Consider the following 20,383-nt stretch of genomic DNA (forward strand, 5'->3'; position numbering starts at 1 on the left):
GATGTTTACTGCGTAAATAAATTTCGCGGAACTGGTATAGAGAAATTACGTACTGCAGCTTACGTCAGAAAAGCTCATAAATGACACAGGTGGATAGAGCGCATCAAAATTCGGTTTAGGAAATCCCTATGCAGCCGACAAAAGTCGATGTCTCGTTCCGTTTTCGAGTTATAAGCGATTTTGTGTTTTTGCGATATGGTTTTCAGTATATTTTCATTGAATAAGGGCGTTTTGTTGTGTGTGTTTAAATAAGGGTGTGACCTATCAGATATTTCGCTAACCGTTTCACCGTATCGCCTCCCGGTCGGTTAAACGTTTAAACGCCGTTTCCCGATCGCGGCTTTTTCGACGCACCGTTACTGGACTTTTAATGAAAATAGGACGTTATGAGTACAATAATTAAGGTTTTCTTTTCCAGCAGGTAGCAATTCAGGCAGCAAGGCAACGATCAATGTATGTTAATTACTTAATTAATTAGGCCCAATAATATTGCGAACCTTTCGTGTAATAATAATTGCCTAACACACATGATCAGTATTCGTGGTCTTCAGAAGTTCAGATCACTGAATTTATATAACTCGGCCTTCGGCAACGTCGTAACTTTTGAAGAAAAAAAAACAATATATTTGTCTATCAATCACAAGATTTTAAACAAAAACTCGCATAAATTAGCAAACTTAAACACCTTTCCTACTTACTCATTAAAAGTCATGTTAAGAAAACAAATTACACACGCACGTGTTGTGCGATGGGTTGTAAAAATCAAGCTGAAACTGGTTCGAGCATCCTCCGATTTCATTTTCTTTCTCTTGTGTCACATACATGATACAGTACCTTACATTTGATACAAAAGTTACTTCAAACAACAACTTCCCAAAATTTGTGTCGCAATAGGTTAAGATTTAACCACGCTGCGCAGTACCATTCATAATTTGCATATTACACTCGGCGTCCAGATGGCGGGAGAATATAACATCATGTTCAATGTGTTGTGTCGTTCCCATGGTGCGATGAACTTTGGCAAGTTGCCAAGTTCGAATGTCAATGACCTACTTATGTTCTGTGACCAATGTCAGTGGGAATTATGTGTGTAAAAACTCGGGTTTTTCCATTTGTTTTATATATAGAAATTTTTCCGTAAGCGGAGCGAATTTTAGGGCCTGAGAGAACAAACTGGCCTTGTGTTGTTAATGTTATGACGGTACTTTCTAGAACGGCCATTTGCGTCTTTTGGGGTCAACATATTTTCACACGGGGTTTCACCATGCCATTGATGGATATGTCGCAAATATAAACTGAGAAAACGAATTGAGGACACTATCATGACTATTGGCCTACTACTTTAGTTATATTAAACACATTATTCATGCCTAAAACATCGTTTTTCTGTTTTTATAGATAGTTTGCAGTACATTACTAAGTTCTTTACATATTTTAAAATAATTTTCATGTTTAAAAGTAAACAAAATAGAAAAAATAAAAAGAGAAAACGCCTTTTTGAAAAATGGAAGCGTCCTCGCAGAATGGGCAGGGCATCTTTATTTTGCTTCAAGTTACATGTTTTCGCTCAGAAACAAAGTTTCATACTCCAACACTAATAAAAAACCAAATTTACATCTCTAAAAAATAACTATTTTTCGTAATCTGCAAGTAAACCAAGTTTATATGTCCATTCATTGTTATTTAAATGGTTAAACAGCACTCTAATTTATCTGGAAGGGTGCCTCGTGGTACATAGCTTTGACTGCAATCTCTCTTAAGTCCTGGCGAAGTTAAGACTTATGTCACTGTGTTTGGGGTTCACAGTTAGAAAACGTCCCCCGTCAGTTTCACTACATGTTTCTTTGAGTGTCACTACTCATGCAAGTACAGGAATGCTCTTGAGAAAATTCCTGCCTTCAAACGACTGTTCCAAAGTCTAATCAATACTAATAAACGAAGTTGCTCGTTTTCCGACGTTTTGCGTAACCGCACATTGACCTTCTATTTCGTTTAAAAAAGAATTTCAACGTATCGTTGAAAATTCCACGAAGGAAATGACTGAAATAACCAATCGTTAAAATTCGGGGAATTTCGATAAAAATCGGGGAATTTCGATGACAAAACGTGGAAATTCGGTTATTTTCCTTTTAACGAATTTTAACAGGAGTTAAGCGAAATCAGTACTGTATGCTCTCCATTTCCAGTGCCTGCCGTTAGTCCAGGTCCGAAGGAATTGGGATGGCTTACCAGTTGCCGGACAAAAGATGGTTGGAGGTGAACTCTATAGAGTAGCTGACTTTGATGACCTCCACTACCTACGAACTGGATCTAAAAGTTCCCAATTGCAGGAACATGTATTGAGTTTCTCCATCCCCCCCACCCACTGGGAGGGAATCCTGGTGGGATGGGCATCCCTAGGGGCGCCGTTGGTGGCGGTATCCTCTGTAGTTGCAGTGACTGTTTGAACCTCTGCCTCCTCCGGAAGTTCTTGGTTGGTCCTCGTTATAATGTTGCTTGCCATAGACCTGCACTTTTGGTCGCCTGACGCCTTCCCGAATTCCTTACATGCGATGGATGTGACAAGCAAGATTGATGTCTTTTCCTCGGTCTGTCTGACCCAGAATCGGTGTTTACCGATGAATCCGACGAGGATGACGATGATGTAGAGTGAAGTATTTTCTTTCTGTTCTTATAGAGCTCTTTGGTTGTCAAATCAGGCTGTCGGCTCAAGCAATTCTGTTGAGGCCGTTTGTAAATTGGGGTAGACGTCATGGAAGATGGTTTCCTCTGGATCGGCTGGGTCCCCATCGGATACTTCCTCAGCTCCCCGGCAGGGAGAGGTTTCTGTGACGGAACCTTCATGAGAACCACTAGCCAACAGTTGTTGCGGAATCGCCGGCTACCAGACCTACCTGCTGGCCAGCCTCCTCCGGGCAGTCCAGCATCCTGACTTGTCGGCTCACTGGTTGCCTGGCTCTCGGGTTTTCTGGTTACCTGACACATCGGGTACCTTTGCAGGACCTTCGCATGCGGCTTATATTGCTGGATCTATTACCATGATCTTGGTTCACTCCGGACAAAAGCACACCGGTCTCCCCACTTTTTTCCAGCTCAACCTCCTGGGTTGCGTCTTTCAATACGAATGGTCAAAAGAGGAAGAAGGAGTTTAGGCCTGGATAGATTGTAGCCGCACTAAGTGTTTAAAGACTTGACCAACTTGAGCGTAGTATTTAGAGGATAATGCATATCTATATGAGGTAAGAGTGTGTTATAAATCTAAGTAATTTGCATGGATGGGGGAACTTGAAGTGAAGGAATGCTAGAAAACATGACATCTTAAAGCAGCATTTTGCGTTGAGTCGCCGTTTTTCCTCAATTTTTCCGTGTCTATCAAGTTTTTATCATAATACAATCACAAAAGACAAAACTAAGACTTTCTCATACTTTTTTCCCCACAGCGAACGTTAATTAGCAAGTAATTAAGCCTTTTATATGATTCTGAGAAAGTGTCTCCCTGACACATCGAATCATTTAGTATTTATCACATGCAGCTCTACAAAACCGCCTATTCAAATTCAACCAATCAGTGAAGAGATGTTTATGTATGACTTGGCACTAAAAATAGACTCATCCATTGGCATGGTAATCCCTTGCTGCAAAGCACTACTTAAATCTCCACACGGCCTAGCCAATTTGCCTTATAGCATTTCCTTGAGAGACGTTACTTTCCTCTCCTGAAAAATGTTATTTTCTCCCATGTTGTTAGAGGAAACTAAGGTTTTTCAAGGAAAGAAACTAACGGGTCCGGAAACTAACGGCCCCCATTGCGCTACACTCATACACAATGCACAGCGTGTACATAACGTTATTCAGGCCTAACCAGTGTAAGTCACACACTAATAGGTCTGATTGTACTACAGTAACTAGCCTATGTAACACCGAGTAGAGTGATACAATAATGTTCTTGCCAATGTTACGTACCGATCGGGTTCTTCTGGTTCCATGACTTTCTCTCTTATGTATCCTCGCTGTTTTATTTTCGCGGAGCGACGAATTTTCTTGGGTTTTTAGGGCAATGTATGCAATGAGATATGGCGTAACTGTCCCTTCGCGCGGTACGTACATCTCCTCAGCTGATTTTTGTTAACTGTTTACCTTGCTATTCAAAGTACCTTGTTCGTTATACATATTCACAAGGTTCCAATAAGTGGGAGGAGTCTATCGAAGTCAAAGATTCAAAATACGAAAATCAAAAAATGTCATATTTTTTGCACTTTTCGGGAATAGTTTGAGTTGAAACTTTACAGTTAGCTTAGTTTGCGTCATTGGTATAGTATCCTAGTATTGTAAAATATCGAGAATCAACGCAAATTGCTGCTTTAAGGACTAGACATTGGATTCATGCAATATTTATGATAAACCAATAGGCAATATGCGCTATTGTTTTTACATTTCAATTGGCATCCAGAAAGCTTCGGAATGATATAAATTGTGCTGTTTTTTGGTTAGCTCTTTAAATTTATTTGCAGTTGCCTTATTTTGAAAGTAAACACAGGGAAGGTGGCCTGATTTCTGAAAGTTGTTTGGCAAGTGAAGGCTTGAATATTCTTATATTGCTTTGCCCTTTTTAATTCCCAATGCTCAGGCAAAGTGGAGAGTGCTCTGGATTTTCACACGCCCACTCCCAAAAGGAGCTTGATGAATGGAACAAACGACATGAATATCGTTTGGAGGCTCTATACAACTATCAACAACACTCTTCAGAAGATATGACAGACCGGACGGTCAGATCTTGCTCTATGTCTTATTTGTATGACGAAACAGTGTAACACTGCAATTGAGAGCAAGTTTGATGAATAAATACCAAATAAGTAGATGATCTGTAGTGACTGACAGTTACCTTGTTCTTAACATGTGCATTCTCATATTTTGCTGTCTGGAATTATCTTGCACATAAAGAACAATGAAGGTCCAGATAATGCTATGTTCTTTATTGCATGGTAACGATTTATGATTGTTATGGTGAAATGCGTTATCTCGATCATAGGAGTATTTTCAATCTCACTTTAGATATCCAAAATTCAAACAGAGTACCACAAATGTTGTAATTTTTTTAATCTATTACACAGACAAAATCTTACGTTAAAAGGTGGATATTGCTCATTCCACAAGTAAGGAAGTTGACAGACATGCTAGATGACCAGTGTAGTTGATGCCAGCACGTTGAAGAAACTGTGGAAATAAAGTTTCTTGTTTTGTTTCTTACAGTCAAAGTTGAAGACACTAGTTGAAAAGTATGATGAAAAGAAACAGAAGAATGACGGAGACATTATGTATGTTGACAAAATCTCGTATTTATCAGACAAAGATCAGATTATCGCCGAAGGAGGTGAAGGTTTCATATTTGTTGGAAAATACGAGCATGAGTATGTAGCAGTGAAGAGGATCGAGAAAATTCAGAGGCAGAAAGAACTATATACCATGATGCAGGATAAATATATGAATAATGTTGTCAAGATGATCTGCATTGAAAAAGATACTTTCTTTTATTATGTGGTCACTCCACTATGTGAGTGTGACTTGGATTATTTCATCAAGGCCGGCTCATTGATTTCACAGCTCCAACAGGTTAAGCTATGTCTGGACATTCTCAATGGCTTGATGGAGTTGCACTCTTTGGACATTGTACATCGTGACTTGAAGCCAAGTAATGTCTTAATAAGTAAGTAATATTGGACTGAAAGTTGGTTTACATTGTTGTGGTTTAAATTTCTTGTAGGTCTGTTTTGGTTAGGGAAGAGATTTTTGTGGAAAAAAGGGGGTGGGGACGGGCATTTACAGGAGCACTGTTATTTTGCATTGTGATTCTTGTTCAATTGTCTTCACAATGGCATGTGTGTGTTACATTGCCTGTCAACACAATAGCTCTAAATGGGAAACCCTGATGGATCTCAAACTTGGCATGTTGATGACCCACATTGAGTTCAAGAAGCCTATGTTTTCAATTAAGGTCAGAGGTCACTTGAAATAGGCAGACTGGTATAGGTAAAAACTTGTAAATTTATATCTCGAAGAAGGGATTTCTATCTTTGTGTGTGAATGCCTGCCCCATGGTGTGATATGTCCTAGTAATTATGGTGGATATGGAAGGTCATCTGAGGTCAAAGTCTAAAAAGCTAAAGCTTTCAAACATGGTGTCGTAGAAATGGAATTTTATGTACATCTTATAGTTAGTATGTAAAGGCTTCATATTGAGAAGAATCCTGTTGTTTTTAGGTCAACAATTATTCAAGTGCATCAGATGATGAAGTCTGAATACTTTTTGGTTCCTTGCTTTAGCAAAAGGAACCTATGTAGTATGGTTGGCGTGTGTGTGTGCGTGTATGTATGTGTGTGTGCATCTGTGACACTTGCTTGGGTACGCTCTATCTCAATAAGGGAATGTTGGATTGAGGCCAAACTTGGACTATAGATCCGCCATATGGAGAAGGTGTGCCCTATTGTTTTTGGTGCCCACAAAGGTCACCAAAGGTCAGTTATGGTCCAAAAACCGAAAATATTAAAACTGCAATAACTCCCAGTGCCAATGTGTGACAAGGTTATATTTTGGGACAAGTTGTGAACTGGTTAGGGGAACATTTTCAAACTTAACGGTCATGTGATCCGAGGTCACCAAAGGTCAATTAATGATAAAAAACTAGTATTTTTGCAATAACTTGAGAACAAATTGTCCGTTAGGGTTGGGAGTTGCTTCAATGTAATCCAATTGTCGACCCCCATCTGGGTGACCCTTGATCTCAATTTGACCTCTGGTGACCTTTTCGTGTTTTGGGGATTTTTACAGTTTCGATGCTATTTTCAGATGTCAAAGGTACCTTTCGATCATAAATGTCAATGGGTTGACACCCGGGTGACCTTTGTGTGCAAAGTTATACAAGGTCAAAGTTAATTTTCAGACATTTCATGCAATAACTCCCAGTTCCAAGGTGTGACATGGTTGATAATTTTAGACATGTTGCAAATGGTATAGGGGAATATTTTCAAACTTAATGCAGGTGCGTATCCAGGGGGGGGGCGTTGGGGGCGCGCGCCCCCGGGTAAGGAAAAGAGGAGAGAAGAAAAAAGGGAAAAGGGGGGGGGGAAAGAAAAGGAGGAGAGGAAGGAAGGGAAAAGAAAAAGAAAAAAAAAAGAGAAAAAGGAGAAAAGGGGGGGGGGGAGTAGAAGATAGCCAAGACCTCGGGAAGAGAAAAAGGAACGGTCATAGTTAAAGCGCTGATCCCTATTATATACACAGGGTAGCCAGTGACAGATCAAGGATTACGGAGGGGGTGTGCGCCTCACCCTACCCCTTACACCGACAACTCCATTTTGACGTTTCCATATTTCCTCTCTCACTAATGTATCTATATAAATACTATATATGATCTATCATAACGCGTGTGTGTGTGTGTATGGACGCCTTAAACAATTGTGCTATATGGAACCAACTGTGGCTGGTCTTGAACTCGACCAAGTCGTCGGGGAAAATGACACATTTCGGGAAGGGGGGACCCCCCCCGAGCAAATTTTCTTTATGACATCGCTAGTAACTTCAAAATGGACAATGTTTAGATGCAACTTACAAGGCCTGGGAAGTGTCATTTCCAGCGATCTGGGAGGCATTTTCGGCCAAAAATTTTATTGTACGCTTCGCGCCAACTCATGGTGGCGCTTCGCTTAGATAGTTTGCCTACAGGCTTCGCCCCTCCCTTGGCAATTACTCGCTACACGCCTTTTCGAATTTGTAAAGCAAAGAGCAGATATAACATGATATCAGTGAGCATTGAAATGCATGTTCCAGGAACAGCCTCAAAAACTGTCTATGTGTGTAGTCAAAGGCGTAGGAGCCCAATTGGATTTGGGGGCTGTAATGACTTGCCCGAAAAAAAAGCCAAAATTTTTCGCGCGCGAAGCGCACGTTCAACATATCGGTGCCAATATCATATAAGCAAGCATCGCTCATTACATTGCATGGCATCGTGTACCTTACGGTCCGTGAAAGTTGCACAGTATACCTCCGGATGCTAATGTAAACAACCAAATGTCTTATGTAGATGGAGAAAAGCATACAGATCCATTTATGTCAAAACTCTCTTTTACATTAGTAATATCGGCCAAGCTTAGAACTTTATTTTAATTACCAAGGAGATTATTTTTAAGCTATTCATTGCTATTTATTTTTCTTTCAGTAGGTGCCCGAAAAAATGGGGAAAATTTGGTTGCGGGGGGGGGGCTGCAGCCCCCGCCTTCTACGGGACCTACGCCTATGTGTGTAGTGTTCGGTTTCGAAATACCTGATATCGGAAATATCTGGTATTTTTCATTTCCTTAAACAAAGTTTTATAATAGCCATTATAACAGGTTTTAATATTTGTACACCAATTAATAAACTGTGTCTGAATTTTCCAACATTTCCTCACCAACATTCTTCATCATACTTTCCTCTACTCGTGCAATTTTGACCTGTTAGGGGTTCAAGGAGGTTTTTCTATATTGGTTGTCCATAGATTGAATTTTGTGCAACATTATGGGTATGTTCTGAAGTGATTTTATTCACGAGAAATGTGAGTTTTCAAATTCTCAACAAATAATGGGCTTAAAACCTTGAAAAGTGGGGCTTTCGGATATTGTGGGCCCTGACGTAGAATCACCTACAAAAGCAATGATCAATAGGACATGCAATGAGGTCGAACATGATGTGTGACTAGTGACAATCTTCAAAAGGTTATGGATGGAAAAAAACTTTTGGGAAATACTGCGGTTCTCAGGCAAAAGTGTACATCTGGTTGGTCATTTTCAAGCCCGAGAAGTGCCATTTCCGGTGATCTGGGGGGTATCGAAACCCAGAAATTTTCTTGTACGCTCCGCGCCAACCGATGGTGGCGCTCCGCTTAGAAAGTAATTCGCGCCCCCCGGGTTAGAAAATCCTGGATACGCGCCTGTAATGGTCATGTGATCTGAGGTCACCAAAGGTCAATTAATGTTAAAAAACTAGTATTTTGGGGGGAGAAAATGGGCAAAGAAAAAAATGTTTGAATTTTTATAGTTTGATGCTATATTCACGTCTCACAGATCAAAATGTCAATAACTTGACCCAAGGTGACCTTTGTGTGTTAAGTTATATGAGGTCAAAGTTAATCTTCAGACATTTAATGTAATAACTCCCAGTGCCAAGGTTTTACACTGTTGATATTTATGCAAATGGTATAGGGGAATATTTTCAAACCTAATGGTCATATGATCTGAGGTCACCAAAGGTCAATTAATGATAAAAACTAGTATTTTTGCTATAACTTGAGAACGAATTGTCAGTAAGGGTTGGGAGTTGCTTCAATGTAATCCAATTGTCGACCGCATCTGGGTGACCCTTGACCTCAATTTGACCTCTGGTGACCTCTTCGGATCTTGGGGATTTTTACAGTTTCGATGCTATTTTCAGATGTTAAAGGTACCTTCTGATCAAAAATGTCAATAGGTTGACCCCCGGATGAGCTTTGTGTGTGAAGTTATACGAGGTCAAGTGTGAAGTTATGTATACAAGTTCAAAGTTAATTTTCAGACATTTAATGCAATTAAATCCCAATGCCAAGGTGTGACACAGTTGATATTTTGGGACAAGTTGTGAATGGGGTGGTGGAACATTTTCAAACTTAAAGATCATGTCATCTGAGATCACCAATGTTATTTTATCTGTTGATCCGCTTGTAGGTGACCTTATCTTTCTTACATTTTCGACGCCATATTTAGATCTCAAAGGTGCCTTTTGATCAAAAATCCGATCACAATTTGTCATCACAAAAGTGTTGGCTATAGTGTTGGTTACTTTATGGGTACATGTAGGACCACAATTACTTGGACTATTTGAGCCTAATCTTGCTTGATAATATTATGTGTATTAATACCCCTACGCAAGGAACCACAGTGCCCTTGGGCTCTTGTTAAACATGATTTCTCAAAAGGGAAAGTTTGGATGTATCTCACATGTAGTATCTGGATGCCCTTTATTCTGCAAATAAACCCTATAATTTTAATGATAGGTCAATGTTCATTTGAGGTCATCAGACGTCAGAGTCTGATAACCTTTACCCCGTAAGTAAACAAAATAAATAAAGCCTTATTGTCTTAATCTCAATTGGTACATTTATATAGAGCTCATGCCATTTAATAATAGTGTCTATCTATATAGCTATCGTCATCAGTTTAAAGGTTGTTATTGGCAAAGATTACAATTACTGATCAATTGTGACAGTTTTCCAAGAGAGGGGCTTCATTAAGTGTTGTCGTTAAAAAGTAGATATTGGGTGTGTTGGGATCAAGCCAATTCTAGCCAGTTAAAACTTCCTTGCCCTTGTCAACTTCAAACTATTATTTAGTAGGACATACAGTACTAATAGTAACTAAGCCATTGTTTAAACTCCTTTCTTTTTATTGCACAGACAAGAAAGGAGATGCACTGTTGACAGATTTTGGGATAAGCAGGAAGTGGACTGGGACATCAAGAAATGTTACAGCTGCTATGGGAAGTCAGGGATGGTTAGCATCTGAATGTATTACTGCAGCTTCAGAACAAAAAGATATACCCTTATTAAAGGCATCAGATATTCAGGTAAACTAAAATCGTCAATTGAAGTTCGTTTCCATGTTGATACACTAGATAGTATGGCTCTTTCAATATTAATGAAAGCTGTTAAGTATTTTGTCCAATCATTGAAAATGAGAGAAACTATTTTACAAACATTTTGAAATTAGGTTGGGTACCAGAGTTGTAGGGAATTTGTAATTTATTAGTAACTACTAACACCAAAGTAGGATGTTGAAGTGGCTGCTGCAGCCAGGCTGTGTAGAGCTATGTTTTATGCTATGCAGTTTTCACACACTCAGTAAATATCAAACAATAGGCACTGCTGGTCTAGCAGTTAATCTTTATTTGTTTAATATTTACCCAGTCTTGCTGCAGGGGATTTTTTAGTGCTGACACTGCATTACTGGCCTAGAAGCCAGTTACATTATAGAGCTTAGCGACCACATGTGCACGTGGGAGAGGCTGATAGGCTTGTTATGTAAGCTACAACTTGGTGGCTATCCACTTTGACACTTTTGCTCCTTTTGAGGTCAATATATAATCCTCTTCATTTTGGTTTGCACAAGTTCAGGTAACAGGTAATGTTTAGTCATCATAACCACTGATGTTGCGTTTACTGGATAAAATAAAGTTTACATAAATGAACTAAAAAATCAATGGATCTGGAGGGCTAAAAACAACATTTTACGAATATTACATAGTTACTTCAATTAATTTGTATGTTTTCACAGTTTATGCAACTACTAAGATTCTTTCTATTTAATGTGCATCACTAGACATTATCCAAATGCAATTTGCCCACAACAAATGAAAAAGAAACATTGATAATGACTGACAAACAAGACAGATTTTACATCATTTATGTCCACAGGTTGCTGGATACCTAGTGTACTACATTTTGTCCAATGGCTTTCATCCATTTGTTGCAACGGACTCTTTGAATGCATTCCAGCTGCAGCAAAACATAATAGCTGGAAAGTTCCAGCTTCCTCATTTGGAAACATTTCCAAAGGAGTGCAAGTCTCTACTTACCGACATGTTGGATAAGGAGATGGAGAAGAGACCCGGGATAGAAGACTGTCTCCACAAAATGAAAGGTGAAATATTTTAAGAAGTAAACTATGCATTTCCATGATAAACATTAGAAGTGCACAGTTCGCAAAGCATATATATCGTGATACATAGTTGATACACTAAGCGACAGTACAGTAGGATTTATTATATTATATAACAGACTAGACAGCTCTTTAATATTCAGCATAACAGTTGCATTCTGAGTTGTTTTTTTGTTTAGATAAAAAACAGAAACAAACAATAAAAGCAACAAATGTTTGTACATTTACTGGACATGTTGAACCTCGAAAATATAGCCAATAATGCTATAAGTTTACGGTGATATTACACTCTGTTCAGAACCTCAAAATGCGAATTGGTATAGGGTGATAGGGTTAGCATTGTGGAAATAATAGGAAAGTGATGGTAACAGTTCCATTCCATTACCAATTCCATTATCAATTTCCAATTAATTTTGGAGATGGCGTAATTGTCAATTACTGTTTCAGCTGATATTTTACAATAAAATAAAAATATCAACATCAAGAAATAAAGGAAGGGTAATCTGGCTTGCAAAAACTGCTAGTAAAACTCATCAAAATCAAATCAGGAAAGACATTAGACAAAAACTTCAAAATAGAAAGAATTTGCAGGAAACATAATTTCTAAGTGTTTGTTAACTTTCTAATCAGGAGTAGAGAAATGGTTTAACCATGAAGATGTATTAGTTCAATGGAAGCGTATGTAATATCCATTCATCCATCACTGTACACACCCATCTACATACATGCCTGCTCCTTTGTCATCATCCATTTAAAATGCACTTCCTGACAGCTCTTATTGCTCAATCCTGAAGGTGTCCAGAGTTGATGCTCATTTCAAGGGTTCTCTCCTGTTCACCTTGAAGTTATGGGTCAGTTGTCAGTTTAAATGTTATTAATTGTTATATGTTATTTTTTGTCAATTGCAGAAGTGAAGACTTTGCTCATTCTACAATTGAACGAGGAAGTAAGTTTATTTTCAAAATTACTTAGATAGATAGATATTTATTCAGCCAATCATAAAAAATACATTGGAAAGTGGTTGATAACAAGAGCTCAAAACATTAAAAATTGTAAACAACAAATATGAAAACGTTCCTATAAAACATTAAGATAAACAAACAAAATATAAAATGTACCTACAAAATATTAAAGCGTACAAATATATATAAATGCCCTCATATCCAATATATATCGTCTACAAAGTTTAAAATTATTGAACGGTTTTCGTGCGAATTGAATATCTTCACAGCAGAAGGATAAAAACTGTCAGTAAATCTAAATTGGAACCCTTAAAAGTATGCATTCTTTTGCCTGAAGGCAGGAACTTGAAATAATCAGTTGCTGGGTGGTTATCATCATTCAATATATTTTCAACACGTTTTAACGTTCACTCCTGGTAGAGTGAGTGAAGGGACGGTAGGCATGTGCCAATGAGGCGCTCCGCGTTTCTTATGACAGATTCTAGTTTCCTAAGATCATTCTGAATCGTGCGACCAAACCAGACTAAAATGTTTAAAGTTAAAATATTTTCAATAATAGCACAATAAAAATTAATTAAAATCTTCTGACTGACACCATACGATATTAGAGCTCGCAAAAAGATTAGTCTCTGTCGTCTCTTTTCTCAGTATATCATCAGTATTTTTGTTCCATGATAAGTTGTCCATAATAAACGTGCCTAGCAACTTAAATGCATTTACCTGTTCCACAACAGATCCATTTATAATGTAGGGGTCCTTTGTATTTTTGTTTCTTTGCAACTCTGGTTCAGTTAGTGTCACTTCAGGGCAGCATATTACAGTACTTTCCATTCTCATGTAGTGCATCATTCCCTATACCGTAGCTATGTATAATTTAGTCCCTAAATGATGCTATCAGTTGGTTATTTGCATGGGTGAATTAGAGAACTGATGTCACAAGAGGACATGTTCTAGAGCATCATGCAATTGCAAGAAATTGGATGAAACTTTTAAAGACAAAGCAACATAAAGCACGTCCATAAATTTGATCCCTGGTACCCGGTTACTAATTCTGTCAGTGCTCCACTTTTGTAGCTGCCCAAGAGTACTACAAAGATCACATGTTGTTGCATTGAAAACGTGAAAGTACGCAATGCGGAGAGATTGCCCAGGCTGTACAGTACAGTGTGCACATGTGAAAGTAAACAAAGTAGTTGGTCAAATATTTCTCCAGCCAGAATAGTAACCAATTTGCACCAAATTTTATGCTTCATCACAAGATAGAAGGGAATATCAGCAAATGATGAAATTACGGGAAAATGCACATGGAATTTTTCCCCTCTATTTCATTACTTTATATGAAAATGTAACTGAACATGGAGAACAATTTTAGAGATTTTTACTAATTTCCGGACTGGGTACAAATGACATGGACCATTCAGTAATGTTTTTGGTGGATTCCCATCACTAGCATCTATGATATCACACCTGTTTGCTTGAAATGTACACCCAGGTACAAAAGCATGTCAAATTAAAATGTTATCTGGAAATACATAGAATTAGTGTTCAACCGAATATGCATAACAGAAAATACCGATTACCGATTATTTTTTTCATAATCGTACCGATTCCGATTATTTGAAAATGAGAAAATATCCCGTCTATACGAAATCGGCAATAAAGTTTGACAGAAACAATTATTGTTGTGATTTTCCCCTGTTTCCTTTTGCTTCGTTGTTATGCAATGCTCTAAGGTATCATTTTGTATGAACCAAATTACCTCTGGAGTTTCTCGGAAAGAAAAAAAAAGTTTTTTTTTTTTTTAAATTTCCAAAATACAGAAATATGACATCCTACCTAGTCAGTACTGTGCTAAGGGAATGGCCTAACCACCTCGACGGGAATGTCACCTGTTAATGGCTTGAAATGGGCTAAGAATAGTTACTCAAAATATCCATCTCAAAAAGTATCTCAGACAAACCATCCATCTTCAATCTTTACCAAAGTGTAAATTTTAATGACACATTGCCTTCATTCCGACATTATTTTTTACTTATTTTCAGTATTATACCGTTTAAGGACAAATAGAAATGTTACGAATTTGAAGTTAAACATACCTATTCGTTACCTATTAAACTCCATTCAGGTTCAAATAGAAAATGTAAGCTTAGGCCAATCAAACTGAAAAGCAAATTTTATCATCGTATCTTGTTTAAAATTACTCTAAAATGTAATACCAGATTGATGTAAAGAAATAATAACAACTAGAAACTACTCCAATGTAAAATATAACATTCCTTCTATAAGACATATTACTTACAGTACCTTCCAAACAAATGCCGATTTCCAGCAAATTGAAAGATGTAAACTAAGCTACGCATTTTTTTTTGGGGGCAAACCAATGGTTAGGCTACATTTCCCATTGACTTAGTGTGGTTGTTAGGCTAACATGTGGTCGAAGATTGCAGTTTCCTTGGATATTTTTATTTTTTATTTGAGACACAACTGGAGCGAATAAACAGATGGCAAGGTTAGATTTCCATGCAGTTGACTTAGTGTTAAGTAAGGCTACCATGTGGTCGGAGATTTGTGAGGATTTTAGGTTGTTTTCGCTGTTACTGAAATTGTATCGTGCAGGCCGTAATTTGCCACGGGAATTTCCCGGTGATTGTGCGCGACCCTCTCGCACTGCTTCAAATTTGATGCGGTATGTGAAAACTGTTTGCGCAATTCGCGCTGCAACTGCAATTCCTAGCTAAAGCAAACTCATGTCACAAGAAATTTTACGCAGATATAACGAGGGCGATTTTCTTATTTTTCTTTTTTCTTTTTCGCACTCGTAATTGTGCTTTAGGAGGTCTTTTTAGCACTTGCGAGGGCGAATCGCCCATCCCCCGCTTATTTCCGACCCTCTCCAGCACATTCTTTAATTCGCAAAATTGGTATTGCTGCTATGTTTACTGTGCCAAGAAATATGAATTTCTAACCACGAGGGAAGCAAAATCGGCGACCCTGGCAGCCTAATTTGATGAAAGTATACACTGTGAAAGACGTATGGATGTCTTATTTTAATATTTCGTAGTAAAAGAACAAACCTAATACATCAGTTGATATTTTCAACTCCCATATGCTTTTGAATAATGATATTTTCACCTTCCATATGTTTTTGAATAATCGGTATCACATAACTGGTATTCCACGTAATTTTTACCGATTCCGATTATGCAATATTCGTACCGATTCCGATTAGGTTAATCGGTTGAACACTACATAGAATTGGGATATAAATTTCACCAGGATGCTAACAACAGGTCCTATCATAAGTTAACTGTATGCTGTTCTTTTATTGTATCTTATTTCAGTTCTTAACTTCTCTTTCACTTCAACCCTGTAAATGAGCCACTGAGGGTAAAATGTCAAGTACAGAAACGTATGGTCTATAATGTACAAAGATATTAATTCTTAAATGTATCCATATAGCTTAAAATACTCTTTGCAAGTTATAATTTTGTGCCTTGTTCTTAACTGAATCGATTAGCAGATCTATGATAAGATATGTTATTAACCTCTTCCATGTAGATACAGCCTTTATTGCCAGGTGTTGAAGTCCTGTGTGGTGAATGGTCTATTGACATGACAAATGACAGGAACTCTAAACAAACGTGGTCTTTTCGTGTGAAGAGTAGAAAGGTGAGAATTATAACCTTCGGATTAGTCTTACTCACTTGTTGAAATTTAATGTTTAATTCATTTCACTGAAAGAAAAGCACTAACAACAAAAATACCATGTATTATGAACCACTTTGCCCTGTTTATCATGCAAACAGTGAATTCTTCATGTTTATCCACCTTAGTGAGTACATGGACATCAAATACTACCAAATTGCACTATCTCTACAAAGAGGAAACCAAAAATACCACTATTTAGCACTTTTATCCAATTGTGCTCACGATAACAACTACCCCTATTCAATCTATATGTATATCCATGCATTTTGGAGTGATGCTGAGCTGCCTGCATATACCAAGCATCACCATGTCAGGTGATCAATGTTGCATAAACCAGTCGGGTGCGCATGTGGGAGGGGTATGACTCCACTTTGGCCCCATATCTTTACATTCAGTATCGTAACAATTTGCTATGCAGGCCTAGTCTATCGGCCTGACGCTTACGTCTTAGTGACTAGTCTTAGGCCTATGGAGATCGACTTTGTGAAAATATGGGACAGAACTGTAGTGTAGAGTTCTAGACATTTTATGTGTATTTATTTCCAGAGACTGGGCAATCCCAGGGTATACTGCATGTACATTGCAGCAAAATAGATGAGCATGCAGTATACCCACATGCACAGTATAGTATTGCGTTGTACTCCAGCTAGCTTGTCATACGTGCATTTGGCCATGAGGTAGAAAGCAAGCATGGTCGCGGCTGCCAGTGTCTGTAGTGTACGAAGTATACGATACTGTACGTAACCAGTAGTGCAGATGCATATTGTGTCTTTACTAATAACAAAACCTGCTTACTGCAAGTTATTGATGCTAAGAGGTGTGCATGCAGCTAAAGTGTAGAATTTTCCCGTCATTACGGACATCGTGATTTATTTCTTACGTTGTTTCTAATATGAATGGAGGGCGATACTGACAAGCTACTATCATTTTTGGGGGGCACATTTTATTTCCAACTTGTCTTTGAAGTGTTTAACATTTCCAGCAAATAAGAGAGTCGTATCGCGGATGACTGAAGCAGGGTATTAGGTTGTCCGACTTGATTTTGGTCCTCTTGAGCGATCTGACGACCGTCTCTGGAAATGATCGAAAAAGATTACAGAAATAATTTTTCACTACCAGAGAATTCCTGTGGCTTCATGATTAATCATGAACAGTGTCGCACACCACATTATATATCTATAACTCTACACTACAGTTCTATCCAAGATTTGTCAATCTCCATAAGACTAATCACTGAGAGTAAGACCTAAGCCTCAGGCCGATAGACTAGGCCTGCGTAGCCTAAGGATACGGTACTCACCTACAAGGCTAATTCGAAAATTTTTAGTATTATACTTATGTACGGCGCTCCATTTAAAAAAAAAACCAAGTGCTTTCATTCGGAAGACCAAAGCTATCCTTTGGACAACCAAATATGTAGTCAAGGCTGTCCAAAGGACAGCCTTTAAATTTTCTTTAAAACAAGCCTTGTTATTTTTGGGTGCTTTCATTTGGACATTCAAAAGATCCTTTGGACAACCAAATATGAAGGCAAGGTTTTCCAAAACACAACCCTTAACATTTTCTTAAAAATGTGCCCTGCAGCCTTATATTTAGACCTAATATAACAGACCTAATATTTAGTCTCAGAATGCACCATCTCTTTTCTATATACAAACCTTTTCAAGGGGAGGACCGCCAGATCCCACTTTATGGGAGCTGGCTTTGACAGCCCAGGGCCACCCCTACTGTTTTGAATTATTGATCCACCTCTGGCCCTTCCATAAAGTTACATGGCCTCACCCTAAAGCAGTCAAGCGGGGGGGGGGGGGTGGGGATGCACCCATCCCACTTCTTTGAAATTCAGTGTAGTTTTGATATGTGAAAAAAATAAAGTGAGTTTACAGCAGTCCCATTTTGACCCACCCAGCCTGCAAAATGTGGCAATTAGTCACTTACTGCTTATGGTGAAAACCAACTCCTGCTTCAATGGGACACCCTGTTCAGTTATGAGGGGCCAGAAGTTGGTTTTGTACCTTATTAGCAATAACCGTGAGGTCATTTGTGGACTAGTTGTGAATGGGGTAATGGGTCGTTTCCAAACATTATAGTCATGTGATCCAAGGTTAACAAAGGGCAATTAGGGGTCAAAAACTAGTATTTTTGCAGTAACTTAAACCAAATGTCCATCAAGGTTGGGAGTTACGCTATTGTAATCCAATAGTTGTCCTGCATTTGGGTGAACTTTGACCTCAGGATGACCACCAGTGACCTGTATTAGTTTCTTTCAAGTTGATTATTTGAATTTGTGTGGCCATATTCCAATCTAAATTCAAATTGTCCCTAAGTTGACTCCTCTGCAACCTTTGTGTGTTAAGTTTTTAGAAATCAAGGTTTTGTTTGGTTTTATTAAAATTCTTAATAAGTACAGTTAGGATGATTCTGTGAGTTCTGTAAAAAGAGACAACACTTGCTCATATCAGACACCTGGTCCTCAACAGGTTCTCAGAAGAACCAATGGTTGACTTGTGATGATTTTGGCAATAACATTGTGTGTTTACATCGGACCACATAATGATTTTAGGAAAGTGCTGCTTCATTGTAAATATTCCGAAAAAGCAAGGAACCATAGTGCCCTTGGGCTCTTGTTAAGTTTATTATGCAGGTTAAAATTTCAATAGAGGTTAAAACTTGTAACCATAAGTGGAGTGTTAGCAGATGTGATATGAGAGCTATTGGTTCCCTAAAACGATTGGAAGGTTGCTATTGTTTTTTTTTTCCAATGTCATACGTTTTTGGAGGTCATCAGATGGCAAATTGTTAAAATCTTAGAGGCTCTATATCTGAAGAAATGTAACTTGGAGAGGGTTTATACGTACAAGGTGCATTGTTCTAATATTCGGCAAATGTCCGATTAGTTTTTACACAAGTCAACCTTTGCAGATCTGCTGTGATCCACTTCCTGGAGTGACAGTTTTTGTAGCATTTTTTCAGCCACCCAAACAACCATTTATCAATTTCAGACTCAGTATTTTGGTTGGTTTTCAGCTAACAGTTGGAAGATTTTTTTTTTTTTAAGTGAAGTGCTACATTGTCTGCAATAGGAATATCCCTTAAATCGAATACTGGTTCCTATATTATGTCAAGTCACTATAACAGGGTTTTTAACTCTTTTATTTTCAGACTTTGCACGAAATATACTTCTGTCATAATGACAGTAGAGAGCTGTTTTTCTTTCCCTCACCTGAGAATCAACCACGTCCCAAGAAGCTCTTTGCTAAAGATTTGAAGGTGGATTCAGAGGGGTATCGTTGCTTTGAGGTATATTTCCAGGCCAAGGGAGATACTGGGTTATTTGATGAGCAGGTGATCTTTGACTTTGGAGAGAAGCCCTTCTTATGTCAGCAGCTTCTGGTTTGGATCAACCGAAAGTCTTCTAAAAGGAAATCTGACCCCATGACCCTCCATAAACAAACAAACAAAAAACCAAAAAAATAAACACAATTACCCAGACAGTGTAATGAAGATAGAAAATCGATCAAATATGAAACTTTTGGGTTGATAGGTTCTGTAACCTCGTTTTATATCATAATTATGTACAGTAATGTAAAATTATGATAAATTTTGAAATTTTATATCTGATGTTGAGATATAATGAAATATTACTGAAATTGCCGACCAAACACAAGCAGCTGGTTTTGAATATGCAAATAAGGTTAGGGTGTTTATATCATAATTATGTTAATATGATTATCATTTTATATCAGATTTATTTTAATTTAAAATTTTTATAAAATTTAAACAGATGTCAAATGTTTTTTTTTTACTGTTACAAGCAACAAGCAGCTGTTATGTAATCATGATGTGTGCATACATTCGTTTTCAACATTCCCATGAAAGTTTTGAATTATTTGTTTTCTACTTTTTAGCAAATTTAGAAGCAGAGCTGATGGCCATGATACTGACAAAAAGTACTTTTAATATCATTAGGTACTAGTTTTCTCAAACAGTCAGTA

The 20,383-nt window shown here is 38.0% G+C and overlaps 1 protein-coding gene across 8 annotated transcripts in view; it reads left to right on the forward strand.

Annotated features, from left to right (window-relative positions):
• LOC139983325 (uncharacterized) overlaps positions 1–19,944 on the forward strand; it is a 56,572-nt gene extending 36,628 nt beyond the window's left edge. For all 8 annotated transcript variants that reach the window (XM_071996822.1, XM_071996821.1, XM_071996819.1 and 5 more), the window contains 7 exons: positions 4,628–4,766; positions 5,251–5,704; positions 10,458–10,627; positions 11,475–11,700; positions 12,627–12,664; positions 16,239–16,349; positions 19,551–19,944. In XM_071996822.1, coding sequence (XP_071852923.1) covers positions 4,628–4,766; positions 5,251–5,704; positions 10,458–10,627; positions 11,475–11,700; positions 12,627–12,664; positions 16,239–16,349; positions 19,551–19,865 — 1,453 coding nt within the window. In that variant the 3' untranslated portion in view covers positions 19,866–19,944. The remainder of the gene's footprint in view (positions 1–4,627; positions 4,767–5,250; positions 5,705–10,457; positions 10,628–11,474; positions 11,701–12,626; positions 12,665–16,238; positions 16,350–19,550) is intronic.
• The last annotated feature ends 439 nt before the right edge of the window (positions 19,945–20,383 follow it).

Source organism: Apostichopus japonicus, chromosome 16 (genome assembly GCF_037975245.1).
Source record: "Apostichopus japonicus isolate 1M-3 chromosome 16, ASM3797524v1, whole genome shotgun sequence".
Taxonomy (NCBI): domain Eukaryota; kingdom Metazoa; phylum Echinodermata; class Holothuroidea; order Aspidochirotida; family Stichopodidae; genus Apostichopus; species Apostichopus japonicus.